The sequence below is a fragment of the Microtus oregoni genome, unplaced genomic scaffold, assembly GCF_018167655.1.
Source record: "Microtus oregoni isolate MIOR12 unplaced genomic scaffold, Mior012 000021F_ref0000039, whole genome shotgun sequence".
Taxonomy (NCBI): domain Eukaryota; kingdom Metazoa; phylum Chordata; class Mammalia; order Rodentia; family Cricetidae; genus Microtus; species Microtus oregoni.
This window is the reverse complement of record NW_024543080.1, coordinates 8,760,671-8,781,266: the sequence shown is the minus strand read 5'-3', so window position 1 is coordinate 8,781,266 and position 20,596 is coordinate 8,760,671. Positions and strand designations below refer to the sequence as shown.

The 20,596-nt window shown below is 41.7% G+C and overlaps 1 protein-coding gene across 4 annotated transcripts in view; it reads left to right on the top strand.

The window, feature by feature from the left end:
• Slc4a4 (solute carrier family 4 member 4) overlaps nt 1-20,596 on the top strand; it is a 331,040-nt gene that overhangs the window by 152,998 nt on the left and 157,446 nt on the right. For 2 of the 4 annotated variants that reach the window (XM_041671195.1, XM_041671196.1), the window contains exon 7: nt 5,668-5,763. The exons of the other annotated variants lie outside the window; for them this stretch is intronic. In XM_041671195.1, coding sequence (XP_041527129.1) covers nt 5,668-5,763 — 96 coding nt within the window. The remainder of the gene's footprint in view (nt 1-5,667; nt 5,764-20,596) is intronic. 4 annotated transcript variants of the gene reach the window in all.

Here is a 20,596-nt window from a genome sequence, read left to right as displayed (position 1 = left end):
TAACGGCGCAGAACAATCAACAGGAGAAGTTATGGCTTTTGCTGTGCTTTGTGCTTCTAAGATCCAGAAACTTAGTCAGGCCTTTAGTGCTTTGAATCTGGCTTGAGCTTAGGCCACTTGAACTATGTGGTGTGAATATTAGATCGGGCTGCCTTGACACTGGTGTGAATTAGATCTGGCTGGGACAACAGCCAGGTTTGGCAGCTTTCGGTGGTCCCTTTAGCCATTCTTTGCTTTTGCTCTGGGCTTTGGATTCTAATTTTTCCCAGTTGTCTTTAGTTGCCTTGTTCTATCTCCCACCTCCCTCTAGCATGCTGTTGAATTCAGGCATGATCCCTGTCGCACCAGACAGGGCAAGCACTTCCCAGCCCTCTTTCAAAGATTCTGCTCCTGTGAAGTGGGCTTCATTCTTACCTGGTTCTGAGATGGTCAGCTGGCATCTCGTATCCTTAGGCCTGTATTGCTCTCTGATGAGCATGGCATTCCAGGTGCTTTTCTGAATGTAGCCAGCTCCTTCCAAAGCCCAGCAGCACATATCCATCTGTTTGCTTCTGGACCCTCATTTGCTCTGCACTTGCAGAGCACGGATGAGTGTCTTGGCCAGAGCTCAACGAAATGACGCTCTTCCTAGCCTGATATTAGCAGTTGCTAGCAAAGGAGCTGAGTGAAGTCTTCTTCTAATGATGGCAGCCCATGTGGCTGTTCCTGCTAATATATTTCTAACGCATCCGCAAGGCGCCAGTTTAATTGCTTTCCCCCAGGTCTTTCAGATCGGTAGTACTCAAACTTTTATCATCCCCTCTTCGCACTTACTAGTCCATCTACACTGCATGACAACGAGAAGTCAGGCTTAGGAGTAGAACACAGTGACTCTTTAGGCCTCCTCTGGGCCTATTTCATAATCTTCTTGAAGATATGATGCCATCTCTTCCAAAGGCCTCACTCATATTTTGTAGATAAATGGTTTTGAGAGTTATATAATGACCTTGAGTCTTGTTATATGTGTAACATTGGGTAATAATGTGTTATCATGTTTGTGTCTCCAGGAGTAGATAAGCTGTATTATTTACTAATAATAGCACAAGTTGCTGGTCTCAGGAACAGATAATATTCAGAAATATCTTTAGGGATACTTTTAGTGACTTTCACATTTAAAATTGAGGGCAGATCTTCAATTGACCACTTTTAGCTTGTGTTCTATTATTGCCTGTGCTTCTCAGCCCCCTGCTCCTATCACTGTAGTGTGAAAAGATTCACGAGGGTTCATTTTTAAAGCTGCATTGCTTTCGTTTTCAGATTTACAGTTATCAGACAATCCATAATGAGTTGTCATTCATGGACTACCTAGATTATCAAGACTGCTCAGCATGTGTAAACCCTGACAGGCTTTAGCTGCCAGCGAATAACATAGGATGTTGGTATGAAATGCTTATTTTTAAAAATTTTTACTAATTGACAATATAGTCCATGCCACCAGAATCTAAGGTAGAGTAATGTTAGAAATGCTTCTCTTTGCCTCAGAGTGCCACAAATTAGTGTCTAGTTCTTTTTGGGGTACATGCTGCCGCCAGGCTGAAGAAACTGTCTGGGGCTTGGGGTGCTTAGTCAGGCCACCCTTGCAAAGTCTTCGTCTCCACTGCCTCATCTTGCTCTGAGAGCTCAGGGAGGGAGGGTGGGCGTTGATCTGGACTCTGTCCTGGTCTTTGTAGAAGAGAACCAGAGATGAAGGGAAGAAGGCAGGGAGAGGAAGAAGAGTTAAGTCAGAAGAATCGAGTGTGACCCACACTCTATTATGTCTTCCTGAAGAAAAGCGGAGAAGAGAATGTTAAAGCCTTCCAAGACTGGCCAAATGTACCTCAGTTGGCACAAACCCTCTTTCATTAAAATGCATGACAAAAATAGCTCTCTGCCGGTTCTTGAGTTAAAAGCTGGATCTATCCATTTCATTAGATATTGACGTGTATTTGTTTATAGGGTACAAAAATGTGGTCCTGTGTATACAATGTAGAGTAATTGAATCAAGCTAGTTAACGTACCCTTCACCTCAATACTTACTGTGTACTCCTCATGTTGACCTGAAGCATTTGACCACCATCTTCCATTATCTTCCCCAAGTCTGCAGCCTTAGGGAAGCACTGGTCCTTCTGTGCATGCAGGCGATGTCCAGGACACATGTAAAAGTCACATTTGTCTTCTTTGTGCAGCTCGTTGTACCTAATGACCTCTCCACTAATCCGTGTTGCCACACATAACACAATTACCCCCATCTTTAGACTGAATAGCACCCTTTCCTTTATGTATGACACATTTTTTTTTATTAGCATTTATATTGATTCCCCATCTTGGCTGTTGTGAACTATGCTGCATTAATACAGAACTATCATCTGAACAATGATTTCAGATCTTAAAGTTAATTTACATTAGGTCAGGCTGCCATCTTCAACATTTTCTGCTACCCTTCGGTATGCTGGACAAAGCAAATATCGTGAGTATTAGTAGTAACAGCCACAGTGCTAATTCCCAGTATTTGAACACCTGTTTTCCACCAGCCAATGTGATCTATAATAGTTTTAATATATGCAGCGTCTCCATTTGCAGGTGAAAGTCTTGAAACTCAGATGCAAAATTAACAGACAAACGTAATTAGTGGAAGGACCAAATGTTGAATGTTTACTTTATAACAATATGCTAATTCGATTACAGAGACATGAGCTTCCTCTGCTCTAATTTATTTCCCAGCTCTCAGTATGTTACTCCATACAGTAATCTGATGTTGGAGGACGTTGGTGGCCATTATCTAAGCAGGATCACACCACACAAGGGAGTCTGTTGAATCCTTTATCAGATCTTCAAGTGGACATTTCTAGGCAGCATGTCTCACGCGTGCTCATGGAAGAGTGATGCTGTGTTCGGGTAAATGTCTTAGCTGAACAGCAGGGCTGAGAGAGCAGCAAATGGCCCATAACTGTTTAAACATGCAGTTCTGCATTTCTACCATGAGCCCTAAGTGTTTAAATTGAGCAGAGTTCATTTTCTCCTTCCTAAAACGGCATTTTGCAAAGGAAATTTCTATTTGCCTGGTTCTATGAGAGATTCTAGAATGTAGCATCAGATTTAGGGATTGATGACTTTGGATAAGTTGATTCCCAAAGGGAATATGAATCACTGCATCTCTCTCTCTCTCTCTCTCTCTCCACCATTTTCTACAGTCTAGATGTTGGAAACCATCACTCAAAAGTCTTTAGAACCATGTATTTCCTCATCAAGTCATAATGGTATAAGCCAATGTCTCCCCTGTTTATGCCTGAAGTCAGGCGAAAGTTATTTTTTAAAAAAAGTATGTATAATATGAGCAAAGGCAAGCTGTTTATTTTGTAACTTAAGAGATGCAGCGAAAGCATTATCTAGAAAAGGTATACATAATGTATCATTACTATCCTCTAATTATAGAAAGTTATTCTTTAAATTTCAGAACAACTTTGCAAAATTTGATCCTTAGAGCAAGTTTGTGAAGTGAAAAAAAAAAGAAAAAGAGAAAAAGAAAAAGCAACTTGAAAGGGTTGCATCATTTATCTCTCCCTCTCTCTGCCTAGAACACAAAGGGTCCAACAAATCAACATGTTGGAATTTGCCAATGTGAGTAATGGATGCTGTTAGCCTCCATGTTCTCACTAGGGTAGGCAGCCAGATGGCTCCTGTAAGGCTTTCTGCATCACGGGTGCCAAGTCTCTATGGGCAGTTCCATTTTCAGGCCTGCTTTTGGAGCCAGGTTCTTGGCTGGTATCTGCCAGGCTCCATTCCACTGTCCTCTTGATGGGGAGGCTCAGCATTCATGGAGACTGTGTATACAAAGAGGAATCTCTAGGATTGGCTTCCAATAAGTGTCATACTGATAAGTTGAGGCAGGTGAGTGAAAGAGAGTGGGAGTTACTGACCAGCTTCCAAGGTGAGCACCTGTTAGTCTTTCAGGAGCTGGCTGTGAGATCAGAGAGAACATTTATCCAGCTCCGTCCTCCCTACCAGCTAAAGGACTGGGTGGCTCTTTTGGGTTTACTTTGTATTCTCACCTCCATCAGTTCTTACTGAATGCATCTTAGTTAGGCCTTGTTTGCACCTAGACAAGTGGGTACCAGCTACTTAGTCTTGCCATTTCATATAGCTTGCTCTGTAAGAATATTGGCTCTTTAAACAGGCCTGTTAGTTGTCCAAAGAAATAGGAGGTGAGTCTGGGTCAGTTTGTTGATGATGACTGTCCCTAATTTCTTCCCTCTTGACAGAAGCAATTTTGGAATAATCTCATCTGGTTCATTTTGCTTTTTTTTTATTTTTCTCAGTGCAGTAAAAACTTGCAAAGAAATTCAATTATGGAAAACAATTACAAATTCACATTGCAGGAGAGAAGACTTCAGATCCTCCTCAAACAGGTGCTGGCACAGAGGGTCTGCTAACAAATCCTGGCTTTATTTACGGCTTTCAAACACACACAGACAAATTTGCAAACCTGTTTTATAATGTGCTCAATGCCCAAAGTTGTCTGTGAATTTGTAAATAGTTTGATTTAGAGCTTGACCTTTCTGGTCAAGTGACCATTTACCTGCCCTGTCTTTTCCACACAATGTGACTAGGTTTTCTAATGGTTATGTTTGGTGGAATCTGCTCACTGTATTACCTTGATAATATCATGACTATTTTTATTATTAAGGGAACAAGCCTTTTAAGGCTAAATTATGTATTGCCTCATAGTCATGTATGTCCAACTTCACTATCATTCTTTAAAGGGTGGGGCACTGCCCAGTTTTTACTAATCTTGGAGCATGATGCATTGCGAGTCTAGCAAGCCAAGTGACATGAGCTTCTCAGAGCAGATGGCACTCTTGTAGGAGGAAGCCAGTCATGCCCTCCTTGACTTTCACGTAGAGGATCTTGACTGAGCATTCAGCTCGCGTCATTTTCCTTGATTTGGAACAGATACACCAAGGGTTAATGTTCTAGTAAAATAGGTGTTGGAAGGCACTGGAAAATGAAGACTAAAATTGCCATTTCAAATGGGTTTGTATTAAAGCACAGTAATTTATCCATGTCCCAGTGTCATGGGGTAAAAAACAGAAAAGCGAGAGCCAGTCTGTGCTTGTCAGGGAAAATATTCCAGACACAATGTCTGAAATATTGCTTTCTGCACTTGTCCACGAGCTCCATAGCCAGACTGCTGGGTAGCTTGCTAGAAGGCTGCTTACATCCCATCCCCTATGCTAAAACTGTGTGTGCCGCTTCCCCCTGTGTGTGCTTATGTGTCGGACCGCTATTAACAGTCCTGGTGTTGTAGCTTCAGCTTAATGCTTGCTATAAAAATCTGTCTTCTGGATATGCTCCATGTTTTGTGTATTGGAACTGCAGGACGCATCATCCATTGCTGTTTGGGGGAGCTATAATGATTGAATGTAATTTTCCTAAGACCTTGTTCACTCTTTGCTGATATTTGTTCCATGTAAGGGCTCAGGGACCTGGGAGGAAGCGAATGTCATTGTAATATATCATTGTTCTCCTTTAACCCGCTTGTGTGATTTGCTTCAGTGTTTTTTTTTCTTCCTAATTAATGCTTCCATCTTCATCCTTGCTGTGGCTGCTCATGTGTCGTCCTCCTCCTGTCTTCTGCTTCTGACACTAAAGCCCGCAGCCCGCTTGAGAACTCAGTGTCCTGCCTAGCAAACCGCACCTTGGACGATGACCCCCGAGTGCGGCGCACTCCCAGCGTGGGATGGCTCAGTAAGTCAATGGGTGGGGAAAGGGCAGAGATGGTGGTGCTGGGAAGAGGGAGGGCAGGACAACTGGGTTTGGGGTTATCTAGTGGACTGGAGACCATTTCTGAGAGTGCCCACAAGGGGAATGTGTAAGGACCACAAATACCTGGGATGACGGGTTGCTGTTATCCCTTGACCTGGGTCAAGTGCCTTGTCACATAGTGGGGACTGTGCAGGTCAAGGCTGGCATGACAGCCTCTGTCTAGGTCTCATGCTTCTGAAACTTATTTTCTTCGCATCGATGCTGTTCTCTGCCTCTTCCCAGGGATGTAAGGATGGTAACTTGAGATGCATTCTTCCCGTGGAGGTTAGGAAGAACTTACTGAGTTGAGGCCTTAACCCTACAGATGCTCAATGCATACCTGAAAGATGGAAGGTGTTATAGGTGGAGACCTAGAGCTTGTGGGAGAACCATTTCCCTTTTTAGATGTAGAGCTTTGCTAGAGAGACGTGGACTGTTTGTCTAAAAGCAAAACAGAAGACACTGTGCACAGACGACTGCTTGGATTTTTTTCACCCCCATATTTCTAAATTGTTCATGTAGACTTTTTCCAGATGTCAAGAGTCCCATGTATGGTGACATTGTTAGGTCTCTGTGTATTATTTCTTTTTCTATACCAAAACTATTGAGCTAATCCTTTTCCTATTTTAGCATTAGAAAATTTCACTTTTCTGTGAGGATGCCTTTCAGCTGACTTAGTGGGAAAAGGTTTAGTTCAGCCTAAAATAGTGTTTGTTGTAGTACGGAGCGGCGGGCTGTGTCCCGCCACCCGGCTAGCTTTATCCGAAATAATTACACGGAAACTGTATTCTTTTAAACACTGCCTGACCCATTAGTTTCAGTTTCTTATTGGCTAGCTTTTACATATTGATCTAACCCATTTCTATTAATCTGTGTAGCCCACGAGCTGGCTTACCAGGAATGATCTTAACCTGCGTCTGTCTGGAGTGGGAGAATCATGGCGACTCCTTGACTCAGCTTCTTTCTCCCAGCATTCCATTCTGTTTACTCCGCCTACCTAAGGGTTGGCCTATCAAATGGGTCTAGGCAGTTTCTTTATTAATAAGAAATCACTCCCACATCATTTCCCCTTTTTCTGTTTAAACAAAAAAGAAAGGCTTTAACTTTAACATAGTAAAATTACATATAGCAAAACAGTTATCAAGCAAGAATTACAGTTACAATATTTATATCTATTTTATCTTTTATCATAACTAAGGAAAACTATAACTATCTATTCATTCTTCAACTCCATCAAAGACTCCAGAAGGATATAATACTACCTAAGTAAACAAGAAATAAGAAAACTCTAGAAATGACAGAGACATCTTGTTGCCTGGACAGTCACCCAAAGTTCTTTTGTACCGTTGGGGCATCGCCACTCTGTTGTAGTACGGAGCGGCGGGCTGTGTCCCGCCACCCGGCTAGCTTTATCCGAAATAATTACACGGAAACTGTATTCTTTTAAACACTGCCTGACCCATTAGTTTCAGTTTCTTATTGGCTAGCTTTTACATATTGATCTAACCCATTTCTATTAATCTGTGTAGCCCACGAGCTGGCTTACCAGGAATGATCTTAACCTGCGTCTGTCTGGAGTGGGAGAATCATGGCGACTCCTTGACTCAGCTTCTTTCTCCCAGCATTCCATTCTGTTTACTCCGCCTACCTAAGGGTTGGCCTATCAAATGGGTCTAGGCAGTTTCTTTATTAATAAGAAATCACTCCCACATCAAGTGTTTGTTGAGCTATATTCTTTCAGGGCTCCTCTTGCTATAAATTTTATGTTTTAAGGGGCTATTAATAATCTCTGTGCTTTATAGAGATAGAAATAAATGTGGTCCATATCACTACACACTATGCACTGTTGGGTTCTGTGCATTCGGAGATGAATCTCGGGGTCTTTGCCCTCAAGGGGTTCCTTTCTAATGAGAGAGGCAAAACCCAGATGGCTAGTGGATGTGTTGGATGAAGGACATGCTGAAAGAACACATGAGTCCCTACCTGACGCTCACTCATCCAGCCACACAGGACTGCAGAAGCAGGTTGGCCCAAGGACACTCATGGCCAAATAAGGCTCTTTGAAGAGGTGAGGACTTAATCTTGGAGGGAAGTATGAATTTTGTAATGGGAGGATGAAGGGGGATGAACCTATTTTTGAAGTCTTAACCTGATAATCTTTTTTTTTTTTCTAGAAAGTAGGTCTAACTGATTGAATAGCAATAGAACACCATGAACATTATTTATTACCCTTCATGGTCTCAGTACATTTTGGGATACCATTTAGCTTGCTAAGCAACTTGTGTGGAGATTTCCATAATCTCCACTTCCCAGATAAAAAGGAGAAGACTGGAGAGGCTAATTGACTTTCCAGAACTACACAGCTCATGTGTGTCTAGGCCAGGATTAATATATGGTTGTTTCTCCCGCTGTATGATGAGTGTGGGGGGTGTTATTTAAGGGTAGGAATTTACAAGGTCAGGTTGTTAGATCTATTGCTTGTTCAGTACAGTTTTAGCACCCACATGATTTCCTTTGCAATAATCATGTATTTCCATGTTTTATATCCTTGGGATGCTTCCTGGGAAGCCGATTGGGCTTTGGAGTTTTGAATCCGGCTGAATGGGGTTTGAATCCTTGATCTACCACTGACGGTTTTATAACATTGGGAAAGCTCCTTCTGTGTAGTCAACTTAGGTTTCTTGTATGTAAAACTGTCAATATTGCCGACATTGGATCTCCATGAGAATGTAGAAGAGTGTGCAACCCAGTACTTTACACTTCGTTATCCAGGTGCTAATAGTATTATTTCTTGAGTAGTTCTATTTTTGTGTTTTAAAAGCTTATCCATAGTTCATATAAGACACCTAGAGGAAGAACCATCAAGGATGTTAGTAACAGTGGTGTTAGTTGTTGATATGTTGATGGCTGCCATAGGAAATCCAGCCTAAAATGAGACCTCTGATCATCTAAAGAGACTTCTCTCAGTAATGACTGTCTGTTTATATTCTCTCTCATATACATTCTTTTGCTAAACTCTTGTCTTTGATGTAGCACCTCAGTCACCTTCTGAGGGGGTCTCTATTATTTTTTGTGTCAGTCCAGTCAATTAAATTCCTATTGAACAGCCCAAGGTGTGTAAAATAGGATTAAATACTATTGTTAATGTGATGAGACCCTCTCTTTTAATCAGCTTGTCTTTTGCTCTTTGGTCTCTAAGATGGTGAGACCCACCTCTCTGTGCTGCAGCTGAGCTCCCTGCCTGCCTACCATAGCTTTTTACAACAAACCTACTCTAAGCAGGTAGGCTCATCATGCAACTCCATCTCCTTTATGAAACAGCTCCTAGAATCACAGATCTGTCAGGCATTAGACGACCACAGCATCTATTGTCTGGGCCTCACAATGGCAGATTTGCCATGTGTAGATTGTTTTCCGGTACTCTCTGATGCTTTACATGTTTGCACTTTCTTGTTTCAAGTCCACTGCACCCAGGACTGCATCTGGAGCTTGTGTATCCCCCGTGTGTCATAAGTACTCAATACAGTGCTATAATTTGACTTTGTACAAGATTCATGTTGTACGTGCTCTAATATGGTGTTTGAGGCCTCATTGTTTCATTACAAGCCACCAGCAGTTTTCATTTCACTAGCCTTGGCCACCGTAATCCATTAACTAGAGGTGGATGTTGTGTACCCAAGGAGAGCCATTTCCCTGTAGATTTTGCAGATCCCAGTCTGATGAGTTGATTATAATTTATCCTGATAATTAACACAGAACTACTTTTTAAAACCTGCCAAAAATATCAGCTAACAATCAGGATTATAATAAGATTCCATCAAGTGAGCGTTTCAATATTCTTAGCAAGGTATTTTGAGGCCCTGTAGCTTGAAGTAACTACCTTCCAAAAAACTGCTTTAAAAGGTGTTTCGGGGAAGTCAGCTCTCATCATTCCAGAGCGTTCCTTATCTTAGTTGTCACCTGAGGCAGATGTGAGCTTAGAGCTCTTATCCATTTCAAATGCTGCCAAGGTATTGAATTAGAAGTTGGAACAAAACCAAAAGCTATTTCCTCTCGCAGATCTCTCAGGCAGTTCTGAATCCAGCCCAGGCCACCGAGAACAAAAGAGAAGCTTTCACCTCCGTGTTTCAGGGCAGGTTAATACCAGCCTAAACGCTTTGCCATTATCGGTGTCTGAGTGCATCACCTATCTCTGTGGATCCAGAATGGCTCTTCACTGTGAGCGCTTATCTGTGAATTCAGCCTGCCATCTCACAGCCAGCATCCGTTGAGCTTTTGTAAAACACTCGTGTCCCTTTGCTGTTAGTGGCATGAGATCAGCCACTTCAGGGTCTCCATTCTGAGTGCTCGGAAGATGGCGACACTCCTTCACCTTCCTCTTGTGTGTCCTCTGCTTCGGCTCAGCCTGCCCGTCTCACTGTGCATCCACTGTACAAGTCTGTGCCCAGCACAGTGTTTGCTCCGCAGTGCTTACCCAGTGTTCGCCGCTGTGCCTCTCCTGGCTCAGGTGACACTGCTCTTGAAAAGTTGAAAACTGCATGGCTTAACTCAAGAATTTCTATCTATCCTACAGTCTGACCCCATAGTGAGCCCTTGATCTATCCTACAGTCTGACCTCATAGTTAACCCTTGATCTATCCTACAGCTTGACCTCATAGTTAACTCTTGATCTATCCTACAGTCTGACCTCATAGTTAACCCTTGATCTATCCTACAGTCTGACCTCATAGTTAACTCTTGATCTATCCTACAGTCTGACCTCATAGTTAACTCTTGATCTATCCTACAGTCTGACCTCATAGTTAACTCTTGATCTATCCTACAGTCTGACCTCATAGTTAACTCTTTATCTATCCTACAGTCTGACCTCGTAGTTAACTCTTGATCTATCCTACAGTCTGACCTCATAGTTAACTCTTGATCTATCCTACAGTCTGATCTGTAGTTAACCCTTGATCTATCCTACCATCTGACCACATAGTTAACTCTTGATCTCTCCTACTGTCTGACCTCATAGTTAACCCAACCATTTGAAAAACTAAGATGTGAGACTTGTATTTCTTAATTTTTTTCTCAGATTCTTGTCAAGTATATCTGGAATTAGATAGTTAGAATTTGAAAATCTGACTAAATGAAATATGTTCTCTGACTCTAGTGTCCTTTCAAAAGATGTAGAACTTCTTTAGGAAAGCAGGAGATCCTGAGACCTCACACACTTCAGTAAGTTCAAGTCCAAAGCTGTTTCCTGAACTCTGACTCTCAGTGCAGTGTGCAGATGGAGGGAGGATGAAGGAACCCCCAGAATCATGGTAAATACTGCCAGGTCAGTGGAGGGAAGGCCTGTTTGTCTATGGCGTGTGAGATAGTATGGGACCCACACTCTGAGAGACTTATTAGAAGAGAACATGGTTATTAGAAGCAAGCATTCAAAGAGATCTAGGAAAACAAATCGAAAGTCTATAACAGAATGGGAGAAAACAGTCGTAGAATTTGTTTCATATCAACAAAAATGTGAAAATTTAACACTGAGGAGTTGAGGTAAAAACATTGAGGCCATTTAAGGAAGCTTATGGAAAATATTTTAGTATGGCGGTAGCATGGGTGGCAGAACTGTGGCCAAGGGAATGAATGTGTAGCCATTTTTGGCCCTTGAAGAGGAGAGAGTTGGGCATCTGTTGTGGCAGACAGAGATGAAGGGAACAGGGACGGGGCTAGACTGTGACTGCAGAAGAGGGAGGGAAGGAGGCAATAGCACAGAGTGATGTCATGGGGAACAACTTACAGTATCAGGAAAGGAGAGTCGAGGCGTCCAGGGTGGATCAAGGTTTGGACTTTAGTCAGGGTGATGGTAAGAGAATATTCCTGGGAAATGGCTGTGGATTTATAGAAGCATGGCAGTGGAGGTTCTCCTCCTATCGTGCACCTTGTTGCCATCTTTGAGGATTTACATCACTAGGGGTTGACATTATTAAATTTCTGCTATGCTATCACATTCGTAGTTGAACTCTGTCAGCCTTTCTTTGGGCTGGAGAATAACATCCGCATCAGAGCCGTTTATTACTCTGCACTCTTACCTTGAATCCAAACACTTCATTTTTCACCCCTCTGGTCTTTTCTTCACTAGGGTCAAGCTATTAGCTTGCTGTTGAATAGGAGTATTATCTGGGTCACTTACTTTGCCATTTCACCTAAGTTTTGGGCTTTTAAAAGCTAAAAAAGAAAAAAAAAAGATTCAAGTGTAACTAAAACTTCTTTCTCTATAATCGTTTCTAGGCATAGTTTTCTAGAGACTTTCAGCCTGACATCTGTCTTCAGATTCTTTAGTTAAAGAGAGACATTAGAAACTGAAAGGAACATGCAGCAACAGGTTACAGAGTTCTAAAAATATACAGAGTTTGAGCTACTTTTCTCAAAAGTTACTGTTTATCCCGAGTTTCTAAAGGCAATCTCCTGAGTTATTTGATTGATACCTCATATTGTATTCACAATGGACTAAAATATATACTGATTCTAAACAGTTTACAGAACGATGATGGAGAAAGAAAAGCTTAGGAATTCTGCTTTGTTTCAGAATCCGGGAGACTTGGATGAGTCTTCACGAGGCACAGATTTGGGAGAAATCTGACAGCTTGCCGAAAGTATAAAATAGTTTTGTTTTTGCTACTTTTCTTTTCCTGAAAGAGGAATTTGGAATTGTGAAGATTCAAATTGGCACTTGACAAAAATGATGATGTGTTTATAATCAAACTCTGTGTTTCGCCATCAAATCTGTCCCATTTCCTGATTTTCCTACTCCTCACACCCCTTATGCTTTCCTCTGACCTGGGACCATGGAGCCCACTTTGTGAACCCCCAGATCTGTTTCCCATCGTCTCTGTCATATTGCCTGTCTTTCTCCCTATCCCTGTTTGGGAATGCATAGTGGTGCCACTGTGCATCTTAAACAGCACCCAACCCTTTGAGCTTGGCATCAGGTTCCACTGCTCAGCAACCTGCAGTTAGAAGTTTAAGCACATTCAAAACACTATACTTCTCTGTATACACTATCTTTCAGCACTTTTTTTTTTTTAAAAAAAAACTGTTTCTTGAATTTTCTAAGTGCTTCTCTATCTCAATGTGTTTGTCCTAAATTATATCTCTGCTTGGGATACCCATCTTCCTCCTGAAGCTTTCTTCTCAAACTCTGCTTTTCCACTAGGGTCTGTGACATCCTGAGAGCCGTCTGCACTTCAAGTGTTCTTTACAGACCTTGAATTCTAGGAATATTTTATTGAGATTTCTTAACAACATTGAGATTGCTCTACTTTATGGTATTGAGCCATACTTCCTTTAAAAGAAAGAGATGTATTTATTTTTATTCTTAATAATGTGTGTGGGGCTGTGTGCACACATGTGCAGATGCTGTGAGACCAGAAGATGCTATTAGGCCCTGGTACTGGAATTACAGTCAGTGTAAGTCACCTGATATAAATGCTAGGCACCAAACTCAGGCACTCGGTAAGAGCAGTATGTACTCTCAACTGCTGAACTGTTCCTCAGGCCCTTGTTGTGGATTTCTTAAGGACAGGGACCCATGTTTACTCTACTTAGCTGTCTTCTAGCTCAGGAGTCAACAGGTTAGCCCATGACTGATTTGTCTTGCCAATAAAGCTTTATTGGAACAAGGCCACGCTCGTAGTTTATATGCATTTCCTATGATTGCTTTCATATCATGATGGCAGAATTAGGAAATTCCAACAGAGATCTCAGGGCCCACAAGGCTTGAAACAGTTATTATCAGCCAGTAAAGCATTTTATGACCCTTGTGCTGAAGCTTTGGTCCTCCAAATGGGATTGTGGGAGCCCAAAATCTAATACCGATTCACAGAGTAAGTACTACCTTTCTCTTCATGTGGTTTAACTAAATCAGTAGTTCTTGGCGGATAGAACACAGAAGCAAAGATAAGAATCTAACGGCATTTCCTAAAGCTATCCAGTAAAGAAGGTTATAAAAATTTTAGTAATATTCTTTTATTGTTTTAGGAAAGTTATTTTTCATGAAGGATGTTACTTGCAAAGTACATTTATTATTTTGTAGCTAGAAAATTATTATTATTACTTTTTATTATCTTACTGATGTGCTAAGTGTTAGTAGTTAGGTCACAGGTAAATAACTACTCTTAATTTTTCTTCTCTCTTTCTTTTCTTCTTTTCTTTTCTGTATGTGTATGTGTGTGCATGTTTATGTTTAGTTCATGTATGTGTGTGTGTATGTGTGTGTGTCTGTGTGTCTAAACCTGAGGTTGTTTTCTGCTGTCTTTATTGTTCTCCACTTTTGTTTTCCAGACAGGGTCACTCATGAACTTGGAGCTCACTGATTGGCTAGCCCAAGTGGCCAGTGAGTTCAGGATGGGACTATCTCCACCACCATTGCAGTTCATGGGTTACAGACATGGACCATGGCATTTAGACACCCGGATTACATGGGTTCTGGGGATCCAAACACAGGTCCTCATGTGTGCACAGCAAATACTTTACCCATGGAACCATCTCCCCAGTCCTGCCATTTAATGTTTAAATGTATAAAGATAGTCTGAGACCAATAACTTTGGTAACTACCCCTTGGTGGCATCTAACATTGGGTATAGCAGTAAATCAATAAATGTAGAATAAATGAATTGACAAAACCATATGGCTAAAATAGGAAACTAAAGAAAGCAGAGTGATAATAACTGCAAAAATTGAAAGGGAAAGGTACTAAGACTCATTAAAATGACGTCTATTATATCTTTGTGACTTTGCCCCTTTTGGCCCCTCCAAGAATATTAATGAGAATTTGCACTCAATCAATCTCTGCCTCCATAATGACTTTGACAGTGTGTAGGTCGTACAGAGATGCACACGTCACCTCTTACTGTATCCAGCAATGACCCATGCCACAGATATGCATTCATCTGGCATTAAGAGCCATGTATCCACCTAGCTTTAGAGAATGCTCATGCTACCATGTCCTCAGAAGCTGGAGACTGAAATACTATGCAGTGGGTAGACATTATGACAACCGCCCAATCACAGCAAGAATTGTAGCCTTGACTTTGCCAGTGTCCTTCTTGGCACAGCTGAGAGCACTGTGAAGCCATAGGAAGCCAGATGCAGAGAGCTCCTGTGTGTTCTCACAAGTGGAGGATGAGGTTTGTTCCAGTGAGGGAGCTACCAGATGACGCTACCACAGAACCAGTGTGACTGTGGCTTTATGGGCCACTTGTAAGGTAGACTAGATTAATTTGAAACTGATGGAGAGTCTTCCATGCAAATACACAATAAAGTACTATTATTAGGCCAAACAATGTCTGGATTTAATTACCGGAGACAACAGACAACTTAACTACTTGAATTAGTATGTCTGTGCACATATGAATGAAGGGGCATTAGGAAAAACAAATGCAATATTCCAGTTGCGGATATCAATTTCAAAGTTAATAATAAAATTTCTTCTTGGCAGCAAACAGTGGAATTATACTTTGATGAAAATTGCTGGCAGAATCTTCAGAAACAGGGTTTTTTTTTCTCCTTTTGGTAAGCTGAAAGTCTGTGATGTTTACGGTTGTCCTCATAATTCAGATTTCATTTCTGCTCCACCCTTTTAATGCGTCCTAGCTCCGCGGACCTTCATCCACCTTTTTACCAATTCCCCGAGGCCCTGCAGATGGCAGGTCTGGTTGTCCTTCATCCTCCAAAATGGTCTGCTTCTTTACTTCCTAGATGTGAGATCTGGATTATTAGGATCGCTCTAGACATGAATATTCACCTGACTACTGGAGGAAAGGTCCCAATTCTGAAGACTCTGTCAGCAGTTTCCTTCTGCTCTGCTTCAAGTCCTTACCTCCTGTGGGGACCATTTCAGTAGCCTCTTCCTCCCCAAACCTCTATCCTCACTTTACAGAACTCACTCCTTACAGTTGCCCCAAGAAGCCACATTCTTATTTACTTGTGTTGCCGTGTGCGGGCATCATTCTGTTCATTAAAGCGGCCCCTAGTGAGTGCCCTATTGTTTGTAAGTCCAAGCTCACATTGTCCAGTCTAGCTAATGATTGTAAGATCAAGGTCAGATTCTCCATCTGTGTAGTGTTCCTTAACGTGGTCTGTGCTTACCCCCATAGTCATTGTTTTTTTTTTTTTTTTTAAATTTTTCTACCCTTGCATTATAACCTCAAATAATTTAGATTCTTAAGAGCTTTGATTTCTTGCTTTTCATTCTTTCACTTCTTCTCCAGCCACCCACACGTGCTGTGTCTAGGTTTACCCTATCATTAGAGGCCTTATTTACTCCCAGAAGATCCCTTTTCCATCCCTTCTCAAGCCTGCCAGCCATCAGAGTTCTCCTTCATTCACTACACCCATCCCCCACCTCCCCTGATCTGTCATTGCATCATATTGTTTATGCTTCCTTCATTGCTGACAAAGCGCCCAGAGAGTTCGAAACACCTCCCATTTGTCTCTATGCCTGGTGCCAAGCATGGTGTCGGTAAATGTTGGACTGGACCAGTTTGTCCACCTGATTCTTGCATGACTAAGTTACTTGTTAACTGTGCACTTTCAACAACATTCTCCCTCTATTGTTCCGTCTTGTTTGTTTAAAGGAGATCTTTTCTGATCATCTTTAAATGTTTACTCAATCTGAAAATGAGAAGGGAAGTAGATAGTAGATAGTAGATACTAGATACTAGATAGGCAGCATATGTTTAACCAGAATGCATGGTATCCATTAGCGGAGACCGACTTTTTGAATAGTAGCTCCACTTTTGATTTTTTAGTTTTGGCCATTCTGAAATAACAACAACAACAACAACAAAGTATTATAATGATTTATGACAAATTTCTTAAAGTCATATAGATTTCTTTGTTGACACCTCAAGTTTTTACTCATTTATTTTTTTTTGGTGATGGTACTATGAGGGCTGTTATCAAGCCTTGGGTTGTGATTGTACTGCATAGGTTGGAGGGTTATTTCTTTTTAATCATTGAAATAATTGTTTAAATAAAAATATAATTACAAAAAAAATATATAATTACAGTGTTTCCCCCTTTTCCTTCCTCCAACCCCTCCAGTGACTACTCCTCTTTCTTTTTCTCAAATTCATAACTTCTTTTGTCTTTAATTATGGTTATATGCATATACAGACACACACACACACACTCCTAAATATTTTAATATAACCTGCTAAGGTTGGAGTTTTGTATCTGGGGGCCTAATATGGAGTTTGGTAGAGAGAAACTTTATAAATATTTGTTGGCTAAATGAACATTTGAAAGCGAGAGAAAGGAGTATGTGTCATGGTTAGAGCAGTGTAATTTTTATGAATTCACTAGATCATTGTTCACCTTACCACCCAATACTGAAGAACCACAGTGCCACAAAGAAATCTGCTATTTTACTATGGCTTCTGTTAATACTGGAAGTGAATACTGGCCTCCTTAGCCAGAGCGTCCACTGTTTGCTTACTAGAAGAGATGACTTAAGGTGTCAGGAAGGCAACTCTTATGACCCCAGCTATCATTTATGCAACGTGGTTTGCACAAAGCCTTGGTGTAGATGAAGCCCCATGGCTCAGCAAAGATAAGTATTCATGGGGACTTTGAAAATAGATATTTCAAATCCCTTTCTTTCTGAACATACATGAGTATGTCCTTGCCTGCTTAAAGTTAAGTATGACCCCACGATGAGAGAATGTCCTTCCCAGGGGCCTCTCCTAGAGCTAGTTCATGTCCTTCTGGCAAAGCAGCAGTGAACTAGGGAGGAGATGCACTGTACGCCCAGGTCCTGGCCCAGGAGACATGCTGAAATGGCGCTTCTGCCCATGGTCAACTGTTCTCAGTATGACCAGGGAGCAGGTCATTCTGGTGGTAATCCATGATTACCTGAGTTGTTCCTTCACTGTGACCTTTGCTCTCTGGCCAGGAGTGTTTGTGGTCGCCCACTCAGTGGGTGGACCAGAGTTGGAGGCCATGCAGACTCCTGATGGCTCTTTCCCTGTTTCCTTCTTCAACTTCTTGCCATTGTCTCTGCTGTCAGATCTCTTTTCTCTCAGCCTCGGATTGTCTTGCCTGATAAGAAGAGCTGTAATCACTGTTGACTCCAGTTTACTGTTTCAAATTAGGAAAGAGATTCTGGTCTATTTCAATGATAACCTTCCAGGTGTGATTTTTCTGGGATGCTTCTGTTTCTTTTTTTTTTTTTTTTTTCGAGACAGGGTTTGATGCTTCTGTTTCTTAAGGTCCGTTGTTTGCAGTTCCAGGAAGTGGTTGGGGTGTTGGCGACTATGGGCACTACTGTGGGCTGTGGGGAGCTTTTACTTTAGAAAGTCGTAAACTGTGAAATCTTTTGCAGGAGGTAACCATGGTTACAAATAAGCGTATAGTCTGTGTGAATGTATTGGAAAGAATAACACCAACACACTTTCAGTGGAGGAACCGGGAACTTCCAATCATAAGGACCACTTTTTCTTTGAGGAAGAGCTTAGTTTCAAAATGGATTTTTCCCAGCATTCTTTTACTCTGGACTCCTGTTTTAAAGAATTTCTGTGAGTGTTGAGGTTTAACGCACTTATCCAGTTTCCAAAGAATATATTTTATTATTTTTCTACGTTTCTAGGGAAGTGCCCATGTTCTGTAAGAATAAAACGTACAGAGATATTGTTTTGTGGCGTTATATTAATGTATTCAGTTCACCAGTTCCCAGCTGGCAGACATAGTGCTCATCCTCTGGGGGCTACCAAGGTGGCCTGTGTGTTCCCAAGAATGATGTTTATAGTAAGCGGATCCAATCCAGAGCAGAGTCAAAGATGCTTGCAGCCCACACCTGCAGGAGGATGGGAACCTCAAGAGCATGGAGGCGGTAAACAGGAGGTCTACAGTTGCCCATACTTTGCTGGCTCACGAGACTTGGTTTACTCTAAGTCTGCAGACTCTACATTGTAGAGGAAGGCAGGCTTTGCTTCACTTCTTTAAAGGAGAGTTCGAGCTCCATTGAGTGAGCATTTCAGTGAGGAAGAAACTGGCTTTAGACTCCTGGTACTTCTGGGTGAGATCGAAAGGCATTGTTTTGTAGCCCTGTTACTTTCCAAGAGAGTCATGACCAGCCTTCAGTTTTCTTAAGGTCAGACCATAAGGCTGTCTGATGACAATATGGTCCTTTGAATGAGAATGCATGGTATGGGGACCTTTGCACACTTGGTTTCGGAAGGGATGGAGACATCAGTGACTGGCTTTCAAATGTTAGAGAATTATAGAACAGAACAAAGGCCTCTGTTTATGAGATCTACATACGTGTCTTCAAAGAGGACCAGTAGAAGTTATCTGGACTTATGTGGACACTGTGTCTTTATGAGTATGTGAAAGCTTCAGCTGGTACCTTGATGCCGTATTCACACTGACTCTGTAGTCTATGAATATTACAGCTTAGCTAGGCTACTGTGGCCACTGGCCACCTGTAATAATGAACTTCACTGTGATAGAATGGGTCACTTCAGTAGGTAGAAAATTTTCTGTCACCAAAAATACATAAGCTGATGTTGGGAAATTGATGATATCTAGTTAGAGGAGAAAGTCAGCCTGGAGAGACATGGTGAGGTGGTCTGTTCGCCCTGGGCCTGAAATTCCTCAGGCCGCGTGTACCATTAGAACAGCAGCCTTCCTGGGGCCCTTCCCTGGAGGATTTCTGCCTGTTTTGTACTCTCTGTACTGTATTCCTGATCCCATATGAGACCGAGAGGAAATTCTGCAACTTCATGTGAGGAAATTTTCAGTAAAATTTGAAACTCATTCACCTTTTGCTTAATGTGTTTCTCATCCCCTCTACTTTTCCTTGTCCTGGTTCAGCAGAAAATGGAGGTTTTAGAGATTACCTTTGTTCACTGGTTTAAGCAATCTTTAACCAGCAAAACTAGACCTGGTGAGGCATTCTCAAGATCTTTGCTACTTCTGGTTTTTATGTTGGGTGTTTCTGTGCTTGACCACTCGTTCTTTTGCCAACCACTTTCCCCTCCTCTACTGAAACAGGAAACACAGTCAGTGTTAGCTACCGAAAGGAATCCCACCATGTCCCTGCAGATGACATCAGCAAGTGTCATTAAAGGACTTTCTAGATGTGGCTCGGTTTAGAGTTTGCCTATCATTCACAAAGCTCTGGGTGCCATCCCCAGCACCGCATCAATCTAAGGGTGCTAGTGACTGCCTATAGTTCTGTGTGTTAGTGACTGCCTATAATTCTTTGTGCTAGCCAATGCCTGTAATTCTAGCACTACTGCATGGAGCAGAAAGATAAGTTGACACACCGAGGCTAACCTGAGCAATCTTAGACCTCATATCCACAATAGCCACAACACCAAACTAAAGATAAACATCCTCCCCCCCAAGAACTTTTGAAACCTACTTTGTGTTATATGAAAATAAGTTAGGTGCCTGTGTAAACTCTGCTCTTCCCCCTTCTTTCCCCTCCCCGTCTTTGCTTCCTTCTTTCAGTTTTCTACTGGGTATGAAATCTAAGCCTTGCACATGCTTGGCAGGTGTGCTCCCCATGAACTATATTCTCAGACTTCCCCTGACTTTACTTTTTATTTTGAGAAAAGGTCTATGTTGTATAGGCTGGCCCTGAATGTACTCTGTAGCCCAGATATACCTCAAACATGTGATCAACCTGCCCCAGTCTTTTGAATATCTGCGATTACATACATATTCCCCCAGTCTGGGGTTTGTGGTTTTTATTTTTTAACAAATAACTACTGATGACCTTTGCCCT